We start from the raw sequence: 17,850 nt of genomic DNA on the forward strand, positions 1-17,850 counted from the left end.
GTATATATTATATATATTGTATATTATATATAATGTATATATAAATACATAATTTAAAATAGGGAAAAGAGTATAATTTTATACTTTATTATTGTTTGGCTTACATTAAGTAGAAGAGTAAAATAGCATATTAGCCATATGGAATCATAGATGATCATATAAAACAATAACTTTGAGGGGTGCCTGGATGGCTCAGTCGGTTGAGCGTCCAGCTTCAGCTCAGGTCATGATCTCACGGTCCGTGAGTTTGAGCCCCGTGTCGGGCTCTGTGCTGACAGCTCAGAGCCTGGCTCCTGCTTCAGATTCTGTGTCTCCCTCTCTCTCTGCCCCTCCCCTGCTCATGCTCTGTCTCTCTCTGTCTCAAAAAAAAAAAAAATTTTAAAACAATAACTTTGAAAACTTGTCCACTTCTATAAGAGCAGATTTTATTGGTGTACCCAATAAACTTGTGTGGAAGAAAGCTTTGCTCTTGGAGGCAGAAACTAGATTTAATGCTTGGCTCTGTGTTTATTGTTACATGACTCTGGGCAAGGTCTGCGCTAACATCACTGTGCCCACCTGTCCTGTGGGTGTAACGTCGCTTCCGGGTGGTCAGGGGTGAGCTTGTAGGGGAGAACGGAAGGGAGCAGCTTAGCACCATACACCTGTGGGTGACCTGAGACCAACCTCTCTTACTTTCTCTAATACCATACCCTGTTAATTAAAAAAGTAAATGAGGGGTGCCTGGGTGGCTCAGTTGGTTGAGTGCCGACTTCGGCTCAGGTGATGATCTCACGGTCTGTGAGTTCGAGCCCCGCGTCGGGCTCTGTGCTGTCAGCTCGGAGCCTGGAGCCTGCTTCCGATTCTGTGTCTCCCTCTCTCTCTGCCCCTTCCCTGCTCATGCTCTGTCTGCCTGTCTGTCTCTCTCTCTCTCTCTCTCTCTCTCCCAAAAATAAATAAACAAAAAAAAAGTAAATGAAAGTACAAAAGGGTTATGAGAAATTATTTCAGCTGTTAATTCAACTCATGAAGGTCCTCTTCATTTGAGAAAGTGAACTTTGCTTTTCGGAAGCCATATAAAGCAGCACTTTATAATATTTGTAGAGTGTTTAGAAGCAAAAATGCTGTTTGAATTGTGATATACATGTTGAGGACTTAATGACAGTTTCTGCCTAAGAAAGATTTATTTTTAACAGAAAGTAGAATAGTTGCTATGATCAGCATATTCTCTCCCACTTTCTAGGATTCACTTTGCCATAAGGGCTAAACAGTCTGCTCTTTCTTTTGTATTTTTTTGGTGGCCTGAAATTTCCATTATGATTTAATTTTTTGCTTAAAAGGTCAAGAATAGTATGGGAATGCCTTGGCTAAGGGAAATGAAGTCCTCATCCAGTCTGAACTCTATTTCAGAGATAGGGAACGCTAATGAACTGCTATAAACATAGCTATCAGGGAACTAAATTCAAATATTCATGTTAACTCCTGAAAATAGATAGACCTGTGGCAATTTCCTATCCCTGGGAAAGCTCTGTAGAGTGTTTTTGCTGTATATCGAATACTACATTCAAATGCTTGTCCAAGTGACAAACATATAAACATGTTGTGGGGGAAAGCACTGCCCTGTGTTTTGAAAGGTGTTTTTGTTTTGTTTTGTTTTGTTCTGTTTTTCTGTGTCGGACCCAGAGCAAGACACAGTTCATATACGGACAGTTTAGGAATTTAAATAAAACCCTTTAATAGCGCCGGCAGGGCTCTTGTGTAAAGCTCATAGACTAGAAACTCTACTGACAGTTCCTGATAATGACAGCATCTTGGTGGTAATCACGTTAAAGCTTCATGGGGACTAAGATTCTCTGCCAGATTATGTGTGAAACAAGCGTATAGGTACAAATGCCATTTAGCCATTAGCTAGGTTCTCAGATGAAGTCTACAAAAGCATTCTATACCCAAATGGCCAAAGCTTTTCAAGTTAATGCTTTTTTTTTTTTTTTTTTTTGGAAACTGGATCTGTCCCCTAGCCCACCAGAATACTTGCATTGTAAATAAAGGCAGGCATTGTTTCTCACCTGAATGAGATGTTTTTATTTTTTAACGCTTATTTATTTTTGAGACAGAGAGAGACAGAGCATGAACGGGGGAGGGTCAGAGAGAGGGAGACACAGAATCTGAAACAGGTTCCAGGCTCTGAGCCGTCAGCACAGAGCCCGGTGCGGGGCTCGAACTCACGGACTGCGAGATCATGACCTGAGCCAAAGTCGGCCGCTTAACCGACTGAGCCACCCAGGCGCCCCGAGATGTTTTTAAAAATGATCGCTGATGGTGTAGGGCTCACCGATGAATTCCCTTGCTGAAGGTGATGGAGTGCCGCCTAGAAGAGTCCTGGCTGACCCCTGACCTGTGACGGTTGGGGGCTCCCTCCCTACCGGAGAATGCATTCTTTGCCACCTTCTCATCTTGAGGGACCCCTGTGTTTCTGGGAGACCTAACGCTTGTAAGGGAGTTTGCCTGCCAGCGTAATCCATTCCCCCTCTCATCTCACAGCCCCAGGGTTTCAGCTGGCACTGGCAAGGTGCCCCTCCTCTCCGTCTCCTCTTCTACTGCCCTGCTCCTTGTCTGGACTGTCGCCACAGCTGCTAACTGCTCTCCCTGCTGTCACCCTTGCTCCTTCACTTGGAGCTTCTTCACTGGTCTTCTTAAAGTATCAGTAAGACCTCATCTTGAAATGTTCCATTGTGTTTAAAATAATACCCACCTACATAAAGTGGCTTACCAAGACCCTTACCGTCTGGCCCCGGGTCACGTTTTCTACTACGTTGGGTACCATTCTTCCCCGCACCTGCTGGGTCCCCACTACCTCTGCCTTCTTTTCATTTCTTGACCACCCCAAGCTCATTTGGTCCTTAAGGGCCCCAGACACTAGTCTTTTCTGGAAGGTATTATCCCAGCCCCTGTATCCTCACAGGGCAGATTATTCTCGATATTGGAATACTGACTTAAATATGTTTTTCTTGGGGCACCTGGATGGCTCCGTCGGTTAAGTGTCCAACTGTGGCTCGGGTCATCGTCTCATGGGTCGTGGGTCTGAGCCCTACATCGGGCTCTCCAGCTCAGAGCCTGGAGCCTGCTTTGGATTCTGTGTCTCCCTCTCTTTCTGCCCCTCCGCTGCTCATGCTCTCTCAATAAATAAATGTTAAAAAATATATATATCCTCTCCTTGAAAAAGCCTCCCTTACTGCCAATGTAAGCAGCCATCCATCTGCTTTTTTTTCTTTTTTCTTTTCTTTTTTTTTTTTTAAGTTTATGTATTTTGAGATAGAGAAAGAGTGCTGGAGAGAGGGAAGAGAGCGTGAATCTCAAGCAAACTCTGAACTGTCAGTGCAGAGCCTGACTTGGGACTCAAACTCACGAACCACGAACCCAGTGATCATGACCTAAGTAGAAGTCTGGAGTCAAGAGTCAGATGCTTAATGGACTGAGCCACTCAGGTGCCCCACCCGTCTACCCTAGATTGGATTATCTAATAACATCTATCTGACTCTGACAGTTTTTCTTTTTTCCAGTCAGTTAGAACAAAGGCTCCACTAGAGCAGAGACCCATTTGTCTTTATCTGATGTATCCTCAGGCCCCAGGACAGCTATTCAGGAAATGTTTGTTGAGAGAGTGTATTAATGGATGAAGAAATGATGCAGCCAGTATTTCTAACCTCAACTGATACATTTCCAGCCAAAGTAAAGAAACTTGGTTCGTGTGAGCAGCTCTGTCATTGCCACGAATGTACACTTTCCTTTGCAATCTCAGAACAACCTCTCAGACCGAAGGTTCTCTTTCCCCGTCTCTGGGGTTCAGGAATCCCCGTTTGGGAACTTTCTTTCGTTTATCAGAGTGGTCATAATGCAAGCGTCCTAGAACGGAGCCTGAACCGTCTCCTCTACCTGTGTCTCTGTTGATTTTATTCGCAAGGGGCTTGTCCCTCAGGAATCTGTGTCTCCTGTTTGTGCTGTCACTGAACTCTGTTCGAGGCTCTTCACTAACACGAGCCGCCATATAAATAGCATCAGCTGCTTCCTTGGCTTGTTGAAATGTATGCGGGCACTTCTGGGAACAATCAAATATTCTTGACACGTCAAAGATACGTGGGGTTTTGTACCCCGGCGTGTGGCACCAGTCGGATTAGCAAATGTGAACCCATATCGATAAGGTGGTCACTTACATAATCATAACCATCATCTCTGTCTGTCTGCACTGGTTAATTTTTCTGCTCACACCTAGCGCTGAACGTTTTTGAGCTTTTGAAAAGCTAAAAGCCTACCAAAAACGAACCGGGTTTTCCAACGTATTATGTAAACTCTGAGTAAGTTTCCTTCAGCTTTTCCAGATTGTCTGGGTAAAGCGTTGCTTCGGTGAAATGAGACCTTAATTGCCTCAGTTAACGAAGCCTTCAGCTGACCTTGCGGTGGTGGGGAGGTGGGAGGTTGGCTTTCTCGCCAGTGCCTGAGGTTACCTTGCCCTGTTTGCGTTCTGGCCTTTGGGGCCAGTCGGTAAGCACCGTATCTGTCTTCTTTTATCTTGAAGGACAACATTTCCTTAGATTTCATGCCGTTACTACAACAGTATCTCCAGCCCTCAGGAATCCTAGAATTTCAGAATTTTGGAACACAAGAGAAGACACATCCCATCAAGGTCACAGAGCCTGTGTCGGACTTGAAGATGGTTTGTGCCCTTCTGCCCTGGCAGGGTGCCTCTCCTGCCCTTTGATTTATCGCTAATTTCCCTTTTATCTTCCTGACGTAGCCTGTGGTTTTTACAAAGCTTAAAACTAGTCCTTTCACTTGGGACAGGAGGTTAGTGATTATTTTTCCATCAAACTAGTGTTATTTCCTGTGTAAACCCTCTCTGCCCCCTCAGACTTGTTGAAAGCCCTCTTATTGCATCCTGGGCGCCGTGGTTGGTTTGCTTCATAGGGTCACCGTCAGAATGTACACTCCTTGAGACGGGACTGTGGCCTTAGGGGTGGCGGGGTCGGGGTGGGGGTGGGGGTGGTCATGTTTTTTAAATTCCCAACTCTGAATTGTAGATGTACAGTCCTGTCAAAAATCGGTCTCCGTATTGATGGATCTGGGTAATCCTCTGCAGGCTTACACTGGTCATCGTGAAGTTAACTTTTGAATGATTGTGTCATCATTTCATTAAAAAAAAAAAAAAATCAAGCTTTCTGCTTCTTTGATCTTAAAGTCAGCCAACGCCATAGGAATTTCCATATCAGCTTATAAGAGTTGAGGTTCGTATGGCCAAAAAGCTTGTTTAAAGAAAAAATATATATATCCATCGCCCCTGCTGCTAGTCAGAAACACATAGCATCTCAGTTCTCTGTTGTCAAGTTGTTGAAGATCTTTTGTAACGACCAGTCCTTGAATTCCACTGTTTGGTGCTTTGGGGAGTAACTGGTCCACTGCTGCCCCATCAAGGCCTCCTTGCTTTGTTAATTTGGTCTGATTTTGAGCTGAAATAATGAAAAAGTCCAGCTGGCCCCTTCTGCTATTAGTTGTCCTTGTGGCTGCCAGAGTGGTCTCTGTGTGATGCCACAAGTCTCCTTAGCGGGATCAGACAGCCTCGCAGGACCTGACTTCCTCCCCGCGTGTCCCCTCACCCCTCGCCACTCCCCACACACCCCTTATGTTCCAGCTGCAGCAGACTGCACACTCTCACACAAGTAAATGCACTTGACTTTTCACGCTGCTCTGCCCTCGACTGATGACCTCTGCATATAACTCTCTGCTGTTTTCCTTCTTTGCACACAACTCAAGAGGTGCAGGAGCCTGCCGTGAAGCGGATTGCGTGGGGGGCAAGGAGAGGGGTGCTGGTCCAGTCCCTGGCTTGAGCAGCTGGACAGATGGAAGCCCACCTACTACTGAGATGGGGAAGACTGCTGTGGAAGAGATGGGGGGTTGGGTGGGAATGTGGGGGCATCAGGGGTTTGGAGGGAGAAGTGCTCATTTGGGCTGCCTCTGAGATATCCAGGGAAGGGAGGTGGGAAGTCAAGTTGCATATATGGATCTGTAGCTCAGAGACGTCCCAAACTGATGAACTTCTATTTGGGAGCTATCATTACATTTGAAATGAAGTAGACGAGCTTTCCAAGGAAGAGGGTTGGGAGAGTGTGGCGGACTCCTAGAGAGCTGTCAAGTTGAGAAAGAGAAAATCAGAAACGGGCCGTGAAGAGGCGAAGGGAGATGAGAAAGAGTAGCCAGAACAGGCAGAAGGAAAATCAAGAGAGTGTCCAAAATACAGAGAATTCAAAGAGAAGGGATGTCCCCTTCACCTGGAGTCTATTGGCTTGCGGGGAGGTCACTGGTAAGGTGTGATAGAATAGCGGGGGACTCTCTGAAGACTGAGTGGGAGCGAGGCTTTGGTGACAACATGAGAAGCCAGTTCCTTCCATAAACATGGCTCTAAAGAATGATGAGGAGCTGGGACAATGCTGGAGGGGGAAGATGGGGCCGTAGCGGGGTGGAGTGTGCGTGAGCCCAAGAGCAGGCTGATTTGCTTTCCTTGTTGTCTTGGGTTTTTTTGTTTCTGAAGATGGATGGTACTAGGGCTTTTTTTTTTTTCTTCTCCTTTTCTAATGCAAATAGGCAGAATCCAGGAGAAGGGCCTGGAGATATTACTGTCTTGTAGTCTGCGCACAGTTGATGGTGAATACTATTCCGTCATCACAAATGTTAACTTTTATATAGTTCTGCTAGCTTCTCTTCTCCTATGAACCGATACTTGAAATGTAAGAGGAAAAAAACCTTGCTTTTTAAAAAAAAAACAGTTTGTCCATTTTAGTCTTGTATCCCCCATAACAAGTAAATGGTCTGAAGGGTTTTTGTTGTTGTTGTTGTTGTTTTGGGTTTTTTTTGTTTTGTTTTGTTAACAAAGTGCTTGGTTATTCAGCAGGAATCCTGCTTGGTGCAGGTAAATGACACTGCACGTTTTCCTGTCCTAAGTCCTAGCTAGGTTGCTGTCTTTTAACATGATTGAATTTTCATATCAGCAAGAGGGGGAGGTAAATTTGAATAGAGAAGCTAATTAAGCAGTCAGGAGATGGAGATTTTAAAACGCTCCTTCTAAAAGTGGGAAAGGTGAGGACAAACTGGCTTTTTTTTCCTCCCCACAAATAGAAAATGAGAGCTGCGGAGGGAAGCCATGGCCATTTTTTATAGGTGAAATGGAACCATGACTTCATTTATACCTACACGCTGTCTTCTTTGAAACTCCTCACCATTTCCTTTGGTAGTCATTTCCTAAACCTGTCCCTGAGAGAGGCATAACGAATACAATTCATGTTTTCATGAAAAGATAGAGGACCCTTCTTGCATTCCACGGGAATGCCTAATGAAAGTCCTTCCCCAACTTTTAGGATGCAGAGTTTCTAGCGATCCAAGCCTTTTTTTTTTTTCCCCCTTAGCTTAAGTAAAACACAGCAGATCAGGTAAATTTGGTTTAAAGAAAGGGCGGAGTGTGTCCACCAAAGAATTTTGTACCTCTTTCAATTTGGAATTACAAGTGCTGGTGTTTACTTCCAGTAACTGAAATAATTGACAGCTATGTTTACCCCCAAGTGAATGTATCAGAAGGGAAGGGGACATTGGAAAATAGTGGCCTTTAGTGAGTTGGAAAGGGAAATGTTCAATTTTAAGTGGAAAGGGGCATCCAAGAAAGCAAGGAGTGAATATAAGAAACATCAAAGCAATGCAAATACCCTACAAATCTGCTTTAAGAAAATGCTTTGGGGGCGCCTGGGTGGCGCAGTCGGTTAAGCGTCCGACATCGGCCAGGTCACGATCTCGCGGTCCGTGAGTTCGAGCCCCGCGTCAGGCTCTGGGCTGATGGCTCGGAGCCTGGAGCCTGTTTCCGATTCTGTGTCTCCCTCTCTCTCTGCCCCTCCCCCGTTCATGCTCTGTCTCTCTCTGTCCCAAAAATAAATAAACATTTAAAAAAAAAAAAGAAAATGCTTTGGCATTGTGGTACAAGACTAGAAGTGCACTCTGTAAAGTTACAAAAACAATGAGTTAAAGTTAAAAGTACTATATTTAGGGGCGCCTGGGTGGCTCGGTCAGTTGAGCATCCAACTTCGGCTCAGGTCATGATCTCGCGGTCCGTGAGTTCGAGCCCCGCGTCGGGCTCTGTGCTGACAGCTCAGAGCCTGGAGCCTGTTTCAGATTCTGTGTCTCCCCCTCTCTCTGCCCCTCCCCCACTCATGCTCTGTCTGTCTCTGTCTCTGTCTCTCTCTCTCAAAAATTAACATTAAAAAAAATTTTAAGTACTGTATTTAGATGCTTATGCTTTTAATTGTTTGCAATTTAAAAAGCAGTTTCTCATTTGCTCATATGGGCAGGCGGGTAGGGAAGAAGACTTAAAAGTTTTGAAGCCAAATTGATTGATGTAGGGTGCCGATACTGTTTACTCATATATACGGTACGAACTTACGCCCTTTCAGATATGTGGAATTACATACTGACTCTAGTGAGATTCCAGAACTAAAATGCCTTGCATTTTTAAGGTTTATTACTTTACTATCTCTCAGCAGCAATGAAAATTTTATTACAATTAGTCAAGAAACAGCAATGATTTGCATTCATTATATTATGCATATAGTGCTGGCGAAAATCTGACACTTAAATATTTGACAAGTGCCTAGAAGTTTATTCAAGGTTTGAGTTTCTGTGATTTGTGTGATGTATGGCAGGTAAAGTATTACATGGTAGGTAGGTAGAAAATAATGGTAGGTTATTTTATAATTGAAATAGTTGATAAGTGGTTGCTGGGTTCTATCCATTTTGTATTTTTATTCAGCTTCTGTATAGCCGGCTCTCTGCCTTGGGCACAAGTCATGAAATCACAGAGAAAAGCAGGTCGCAAAATGGTTTCGTGACCAGAATAATAAAACTGCAACTCAAAATTGGGATGTTTCTGTACTAATTTTTCTCTCTTAGTTCATGTATAGCAAGGAGCGAAGGCCATGTATTTGGGAAGATTCCTATTTTAACATCTATTAGACAACTTTAAAAACATGCTTTTTAATATTTATCTATTGAGAGCACGAGTGGGGGAGGGGCAGGGAGAGAGGGAGACACAGAATCCGAAGCAGGCTCCAGATTCCGAGCTGGCAGCACAGAGCCCCACGTGGGGCCAGAGCTCACGAACCGCGAGATCATGACCTGAGCCGAAGTCAGACGCTCAACTGACTGAGCCATCCAGGTGCCCCGTGGACAACTTTTTAAAGTTGAGAGTGCATTGATACATCCACCCCAATGGAGGCCATACTACCAATACATTTTTGCAAAAACTCCTTACGTTTATAAAGACAAGGAAGCTGAAGGAAGAGATGGTGATAGAGGTGACAGACTTGTTGGCTTAAACTGTAAGAAGATCTGACGTTTGGGGCCTTTCACTTCCCTCCACTGCCCCTTCCCCACGCCCAGCGTCCTTGGTCATCACTCATTTCTAGGCTGAACCCTTTGTTTTATGGAAGAGGAAGCAGGAGACTAAAGACATTAAGTCAGTCACCCAGTCTCCCCACATGAAAACTTACTTGCTCCTAATTATTTTCATGTATTAGATCTATAGATTATACATAGATTTATGAAATGAACATAGTTCATGAAATGAACTAAAATGTTTATATTTTGAGATACGATTCTGGTTCTACTTCTGTAATCGTTTTGACTTTTGATTATTAAGTTGTAGTTATTATTTGCTGAAGCACACATAATAACAGAATCTTAAATATAATACTCATAGAAAATAGAAGAAGATACTGAAGGTATCTTTTGTTTTAACACGCGAGTTGGGGAGAGGGGCAGAGAGAGAGAGAGAGAGAGAGAGAGAGAGAGAGAGAGAATATTAAGCAGACTTTACGCTCAGCATGGAGCCCAACTCTGGGATTGATCCCGTGACCCTCAGATCATGACCTGAGCCGAAATCAAGAGTCAGACGCTCAACCAGCTGAGCTACTCAGGCACCCCTCAACATATGATTTATGCGCAAAAACGCCCTGTCTAGGAAGAAAATTAGGCATCTTCTTAAATGTACTTTTTCTAGTAGTTGTTTGTATCTTTTTTAAAATGTTATGATCTAGTGACTGTTGGGTTACTCTTCTAGAGATTCTCTAAGCCACCTAAACATTTTCTGTTTGAGTGTTTGAAAAACCCTTTGGTCTCCTGGTAAAAGCATTAGCGTGTGATCAGACCAATAGTGTCTATTACCTTGTAGGGAGATTTCAGTTCTGAAAGTTGTAACTGAGTTCTGTTTTCCATTAAACCTTGAAATACCTACTTTTTCATCACTTGAGAGATTTTACAATGGTTCAAGACTATAAGGAAGAGTTATTACACATTTACGTAGGTAGACAGATACGATAATGGGGTTGGTTTTATTGTTCTCCAAAAAATTATTGAAATACCTACTCTGTCCTAAGGTACTATGTTGGAACTGGGTATATTGGGGTGTAAATACACCTGTTTGCCACTCATGAGGATGTTGGAAGGAGGTCAGGGGAGGGTTTGAATAACCATTAAGTTTGATAGATAATAGGTAAGAAACCATGAGCACACGCAGAGTAACTGTGTAAAAAGGAAATGCCTCTCTCAGCTGACACTTGGGGAACGGGGAAGTTGGTCACTTGAAGGACAGGAAAGAACATTCTTGCAGAGAAGAGCATACCTAAAAAATCTGGAGGCAAAAAACTTTGCTGGGCTTTGCAAATCAAAAGGCAGTCACTTGGCTGGATCATAGTAGGGGAGAGGGGTAGGCAAGTGCCTCTGGGCAGGGATAGGGTGTTGAGGCCGAGGCTTGTGCTTGAAACCCATGGCAATTACGAGTTTGGATTTTTCTTTGTGCACATCGGGAAGCTATTAACAGGAGTGATAGGAGTACATTTATGTTTTATGAAGATTAGAATTAGAGGTGGGTAGGAATCGGCAGGGAAGAAGAGGAGGTCAGGAAAGAAATGATAGCTTGCACGGTGGCAGGGGGCCAATTCAAGATATATTTTGGAAACATGTTTTTACGTAGCTATTTGAATATGTGCAAAATTACATATTTTGCCAAAGATAGGGAAGGTAAGGAGAAGGAAATATCAAGGCTGACTTCTGGAATTGTGGCTTGAAGGAATGGCATTGCCATTTATTGGGGTGAGGAAGAAGAGTGAGGGGAGGAACAGATTTGGAAGAGGAAAATCGATAGATACTTGTGAGCTGTTAGGAATGTCAAGTGGGCAGCTGGGTTTGAAACCTCAGAGGTTCAGACCAGAGTTACAAATGCACGAGCAGTTGGCTTCTAGGAAGTATTTAAAGCCCCGGGAAAGCGTATCATTAGCTGGGGAGCAAGCGTAAAGCGAGGAGAGAGCCCAACGGAGTTTTCCAGGACATTCCCACATGTAGAGGTTGGATAAGAAGTTGCCCATAAAAGAGAATGGGAGGGTGTAGCCTGAGAGACTGGAGAAAGGCAGGAGGGTGTGGTGCGTTCTGAATCCCAAGAGAAGGAAACGTGCTGACAAGAAAAGTCTTACCACCCTTGCTGGGGCTGCTAAGAGATCAAATGTGACGAGGACGACAAGAGTGGGTTGTCCATGGCATCGTCCACCCCAGTGGAGTCAGACTGCTGTGGCTGTAGGGAGAGGGGAAGGGAGGAAGTAGACGACGATAAGGGTCAACGATATTTTTTTGAGAAGCTAGGAGTGGAAAGCAGAGAAATCCGGTCGTAGCCAGTGGAGGACGTGAGATTGAGGGAAAGCTACATTGTTTTACTGAAATGGGAACCACTGGAGTATGACTGCATTTTAGTAGAATTTTAGTCTGAAGAATATGTATTAGATTGGCCCTGAGCTCGCAAACTCACGTTCAAAGAAGACAGAAATGGATTTCTGCCTCGTGGCACAATACGGAGCAACTGAGCTGTGCTCCATGGGTTCATCCAGGGGCCCAGGTTGGAAGGGACAGCTCTGGCATCCTTCTGAATTTGAGGTCTCCATGACTGAGTGTGCGGCAATCATGTCCACCATTTTTTTCTAGCCAATGAGAAAAGGAAACCTAGGGCAAGGGCCCTTGCCTTTAGGAAAAAATGACCTAAACATTTTGAATACATATACTCTCTTTTCTCATTGGTCCACACTTTATCACATGACCTCAATTGTGGTCTGAAGCTGGAGGGGGAGGAATACCGGTTAAAACAAAGTTTAATTACTAAAAGATGGAGAACATGGATTCTGAGAAGAAGTCATTTGTGCCACTCCTTGGGGTGAGGAGGGGAGTTACAAACATGTTTATTTCTAAACCATGGACAGTACTTGACTTCTGTTTGGTACTTAATAAGAGTTCAGTGAATTGAATTGACTGTTAAAATTAATCTTCCCCTTCTAAAAGGTAGACTTGGATTGTAGGCTCTGAATTACACAATACCATCACCTTTCTTCCTCCTCCACTGTCTTTTCTGTAGACTTGATGCTTTCTAGTGAAGGCACACAACAGAGAAGAATATACTGTTTACTCTCAGATTTGCTTAAAAATCTAAAAGGTAATGTTAGAGGCAGGAAGGAAATGCGATAGTTTTATTTGGATCACTATCTTGTTCTGTGTTTGGTCTTGATATTTACATATGCTTTGGGCAACTGCACACTGCCAGGTTGACGTCTTTTGTGCAAGAGGGAGAATAGCTGCTGATTGTTAAAGATACGTAAATAAACAAACAAACGAACGAACCTACATAGAAAGCATGGATGTTGAATTTCATTTGTAACATAGACTGGCATTTGTGTGCTCCCTCTTCTTCGAATTATTAAACCTATTCCAGCGCATATTGTGAAGATCGGAACTCCATGGTGATTTTACTGTGGAGTAGTATTTTGTGTAATTCTGTATTTCACTAATGGGTGTGTCATTTGCTTACAATATTATACTAGCCCTTTGTTCCTGATATATTTTTTTTTACCATGAAATTAGATTTAGGAAGGGAAATTCCAGGATAGGCTGGGATATTTGTTTTTGAGCTATTAACCACATACTCAAGAAATCACCTAAAACCACATGGTAGCCACTGGCATAGCACCTCTCTTGCTGTTGAAAGCAGAAAACTGCTTTAAACACAGTGGTGTGCCCCTTAGTTAGGGGGAAGAAGTAACCACAGAAAATTAAGTTCTCTGGATACGGTCACGTTCGCTTCCCTCATTTGGTAGATGTAGAAACGAAGGCACAAAATGCTGGACTCGCAAGCCATTACGAGATGGCGATTATATACTTTTTAACGTTTTTATTTATTTTGAGAGAGAGAACACGGGCAAGCAGGGGAGGGGCAAAGAGAGAGGAGGACAGAAGATCTGAAGCCGGCCCTGTGCTGACAGCAGAGAGCCCGACGCGGGGCTCAAATACACGAACTGTGAGATCATGAACTGAGTTGAAGTTGCGTGCCTAACCCACTGAGCCACCCAAGCGCCCTGATGGTGGTTATATTTTAGTAGGGGTCTTGAGATGTAAGAGCAGATTACGATATGATAAGATCTGTTGTTTGAGTCCCCTAAAGAGCTGAGACAGACTCCTTTTTCAACGCCCAGGGGAAGGAGGAAGCCAGGAAGAAGCAGTGAGTTTTCACTCATGAAGGAGGGAGAGGTGAGACTGCCCAGCCTCCCTCCAGCCCCAATCAGGGCTTGTGCAGGGTGGGACACCTTCCACGTCACCGAGGAAGCCTCTGGCGTAGTTGTCATTGTGCATTCACACGGGGATAACAGGGTTCTGAGAAATCGGAGAAAAGGCATTTGCTCATGGAAGTAATGGATGGATTCAGGGGTTCCGGAGGCAGAGCAAGGGGCCCTGTGTAGGGACAGAAAGGGAGAGGGGATGAGAAAGGATATCCACTTCCATTATTAGATCATCCTTCCCAGAGATTAAAATATAGGCCCAGCTGATGCGGCAGATTCATTTTCCGAAATTAAATGTATCTCAGTTATGTAATTATTGTGACGTTACCTTAATGACATTGTACGGCCATCTGTGGCAAAAATCTAATAGGAATAAAACCTGTGATCATTCCGAATAAATTTTGACTTCTAGTTACGTGTTAATTCTGAACCATTCACAGGCACGCATCTTTGCGGTGAATTTAGGTCGTCTGCCAGGTGCGTGCAATAGGATTGTGTTCCGATTGCAGGCCTGTTTCGCTCCTTTTGCAAAAGTGGCTCCGCGCAGCCCCTCAGGGGAGCATCCTGGCTCTCTTGCCTAGGGAAGGTAATCGCACCAAGTGATGGGACCGTGCCATTTTCTGTTTGCAGAACAATCAACCATGACGACCGAATCCGGCTCAGACTCAGAATCCAAGCCAGAGCAGGAGGCCGAGCCCCAGGAGGCAGCGGGGGCTCAGGGGCAAGCCGGGGCGCAGCAGCAGGGGCCTGAGCCCAGCGGTGAGGACCAGCAGCAGGCTCTGGAACAGTTCGAGGGCGCGGCACACAGCACCCCCGTGAGGAAGGAGGTGAGCCCCGGGGCACAGGACGCAGGCGGCCACCGACTCCCCCGCACCTGCTAGCATCACCCAGAAAGCCAATTAAGGAATGTTTACTGACCTTTTCTGGGGTCTGGGGGCCGACCTTGGTCTCTTAGCACTAGAGGCAACTATGAGGGGTCATCTCTTTTCCCCCTTCTGGTCCCAGGCAGATGGAAAGTTTTTGCTATTTTGAGACTTTCAATGAATGACATTCCACAGTCTTGCTTGGTAACTCCTTCATTTGATTAAAGCACTTAAACCCACTGAAATCTGCACTGCAAGTTATTGGTCTTATCTGGATTTCCAGGAAGGACAGACCCCACACCTTCTGATTTGGCTCCTGACTTTTATTCAGGCCTATGGGTTAGAGCTAATTTGATTCTTCCCAGGGGTCACTCTGAACCTAATGTTGCCAGCTACTTTTTTTTTTTTTTTTTCAACGTTTTTTTTTTTATTTATTTTTGGGACAGAGAGAGACAGAGCATGAACGGGGGAGGGGCAGAGAGAGAGGGAGACACAGAATCGGAAACAGGCTCCAGGCTCCGAGCCATCAGCCCAGAGCCTGACGCGGGGCTCGAACTCACAGACCGCGAGATCGTGACCTGGCTGAAGTCGGACGCTTAACCGACTGCGCCACCCAGGCGCCCCTGCCAGCTACTTTTAATGGGTGTTCAGGTGGATCTCTTTCCCTCTCCTATGTGCACGTATGTTCAATTCTGTTACCAAAATAGACATACTTAAGTTGCCACATGTGGTGTGAATATTTCTTCTAAAAGCTTTCATACAAAATATAAAGCATGATTTATACTGGGCTTTGAATGAATCCATTTTTAAGTTATTTTGGCTTAAAACTTCAAACCTGAAATCAGCATGTGTTAGAATACTGTCTCGTGTGGTAAGCAAACCCAGGAGTTCCTGCAAACAGTTGGCCTTTTCTAGGTTGGAAGTATATGTATCAAGCTAGAAATTTGAGACATTGAGGGAAGAGACACGAAATTCTTTGCAAGGTGCAACACATTATTACTACCTTAAACTGTGTTTGCATCCTGATTATGTTTTTTCCCATGCTATTTAAGTTCTGCCTTTAAACAGTATTAAAAATAACATTTATTGGAGCACCGGGGTGGCTCAGCCGGTTGAGTGTCTGACTTCAGCTCAGGTCGTGATCTCACAGTTCGTGGGTTCAAGCCCCACATTGGGCTCTGTGCTAACAGCTTAGAGCCTGAAGCCTGCTTCAGATTCTGTGTCTCCCTCCCTCTCTGCCCCTCCTCAGCTCACACTCTGTCTCTGTCTGTCTCAAAAATAAACATTAAAAAGAAATTTAAAAAACATTTATTTTCATGCTCTGTAAATAGATGCTGTTTCATGATGGGGAGCTGAGGGATATCCTTCCAACTTAAGGAGCTGTGCTTGCCCTCATGGTTTTTCTTTAATGTTTCTCTCTCTCTCTCTCTCTCTCTCTCTCTCTCTCTCTCTCTCTCTCTCTTTTGGAGATGTGATGGTGTTTTGCTTGCTTTTAAAACTTCAGAAATGTCAAATTATTAAGACTGGATTTTTTTTCCCATTCTTTTCCTCCTAACTCTGAAACGAAATAAACGTGAGAGTGGGAAATAATTGTAGAGAAGGAAGAGTTTCTGTGCCAGGACGTGATACGTGTACTTGATCTTCTGGAAGTCAGATGTTGGAAACAAACTAAGAGAGATGATACTAAGCCCTTCGAGGGAAAGGTAACTGGCGGTGGAGTCCAGAGAACTAGTAAACTCCTGCCTCTTCCCTATTTGAGTCATCTCCGAGAACTTGTCTAGCCTCTGCCCCTCGGCTTCCTCGTTCACAAAGTGAAGAGATCAGAAAAGATGGTTTCCTTGGGTTCTTCTCCCCTCGGTTTCTGTGATTCATACTAGGAGCCCAGTTACACTAGAGGTGAAATGAAGCACATTTTGGTTATCATTGATGATTAAATCATGGGCTTGGCGGGATTTGAATTCCAGGCTATTAGTTTTATGACCTGGAGGAAGTTTGTTGAGGTTGTGGCCTGCACCCCTTTCTGTCCTCCAGTGTAAATGAGGGTAAGGATACCTAGACACCTACCTCCCAGAGCTGTCATGAGAATTAAGTGAAACAGGATTTGCCTAAAGGGTTTTACTGATATTTTTAAATCGTAATGAATTATATGTGACTACAGTGGACGTTTCATTTGAGGTCCTTGGTCTGCTCGTCTGAAGTTAACGTTGTTGAAAAAATGGGCGTGAGACACTCAATGATGGGTGCGTGGAAACGACCCCTGGAAACACCTCCCTTTGCACACTGGTGGTTTCAGGTGCGTCTGGCGTTGACTGATGAATAGCCCAGAAAGCTTTTTCTCATACAGATACTTTTATTTTATTAGAGGAAAAATGAAGTTTCACCTTCCCTAATACATCGAAAAAGTTGACTCCAGGTAGTAAAATTTAAATAAAAATGCAGCTTCTGGTGACTTTGCCTGCGATGAGATGAAAATGTAAATTAAAAGTGCAAAAGTCTCACGTAAGTTATACAGGCACTTAGCAAATGTATGGCATAAAATTCCAAAGTTACCAGACTTCTTCAGCTGGCCTAAGGCCAAAATTAATGTTTGACTTTTCTGTGGCACTATTTTAATGCTTTGATACGGAAAGACTAACAGTCAAAAAAAAAAAAAAAAAAAAAAAAAAGTTGGACAAAGTCGCCAGACCTGCGGGTTTTCTTATATTTACTTGTTTTAGCTACAGCTAGCCTTCTCAACTCTTTGGGCCTTTGAAGTTGGTGTTTCCATTTTTCTTGGTTTCTTCACTCAGCAAATGGGTGTCTTTTTATCCTGAAGAACTTCTCACAACTTTGCCCTGAATTCCTGTGCAAGGTAGTGGAGGAAAAGACTGTATTTACAAAATTCTGGATGGGAAATCAGATGGAAGATGCCACTTGAAAAGCAGAAATCCGGGGGTGCTTGGGTAGCTCAGTCGGTTAAGCGTCGGACTCTTGATTTCAGCTTGGGTCATGAACTCATGGTTCGTGAGTTCGAGTCTCCCACATCAGGCTCTGCACTGACAGTGTGGAGCCTGCTTGGGATTCTCACTCCCCCTCTCTCTCTGCCCCACTCCCTGCGTGCTCTCTCTCTCTCTCTGTCTCTCAAAAAATAAACTAAAAAAAAATTTTTTTAAGCAGAAATCCATACCTAAAATCCAAAATAAATACATTGAAAGAGAACTTTGTGATTAGAGTGTCGCAAAATGGTAGCCACTGAATAAAAAGACAAGTTGAAGTGATAAGCTGTCAAGACTGCCTTCCTGCCAAGGCCATGTGCTTTCAGCTACTAGTATAACAGTATGTTCATGAGAGAA

The 17,850-nt window shown here is 44.1% G+C and overlaps 1 protein-coding gene across 36 annotated transcripts in view; it reads left to right on the plus strand.

Annotated features, from left to right (window-relative positions):
* The window catches only part of EPB41L3 (erythrocyte membrane protein band 4.1 like 3), a 234,190-nt gene that overhangs the window by 125,657 nt on the left and 90,683 nt on the right, over positions 1–17,850 (plus strand). For 35 of the 36 annotated variants that reach the window (XM_043558343.1, XM_043558345.1, XM_043558337.1 and 32 more), the window contains exon 2: positions 14,286–14,482. In XM_043558343.1, coding sequence (XP_043414278.1) covers positions 14,297–14,482 — 186 coding nt within the window. In that variant the 5' untranslated portion in view covers positions 14,286–14,296. The remainder of the gene's footprint in view (positions 1–14,285; positions 14,483–17,850) is intronic. The other variant, XM_043558346.1, reaches the window with a different exon arrangement.

The sequence above is a fragment of the Prionailurus bengalensis genome, chromosome D3, assembly GCF_016509475.1.
Source record: "Prionailurus bengalensis isolate Pbe53 chromosome D3, Fcat_Pben_1.1_paternal_pri, whole genome shotgun sequence".
NCBI classification, from domain to species: Eukaryota; Metazoa; Chordata; class Mammalia; order Carnivora; family Felidae; genus Prionailurus; species Prionailurus bengalensis.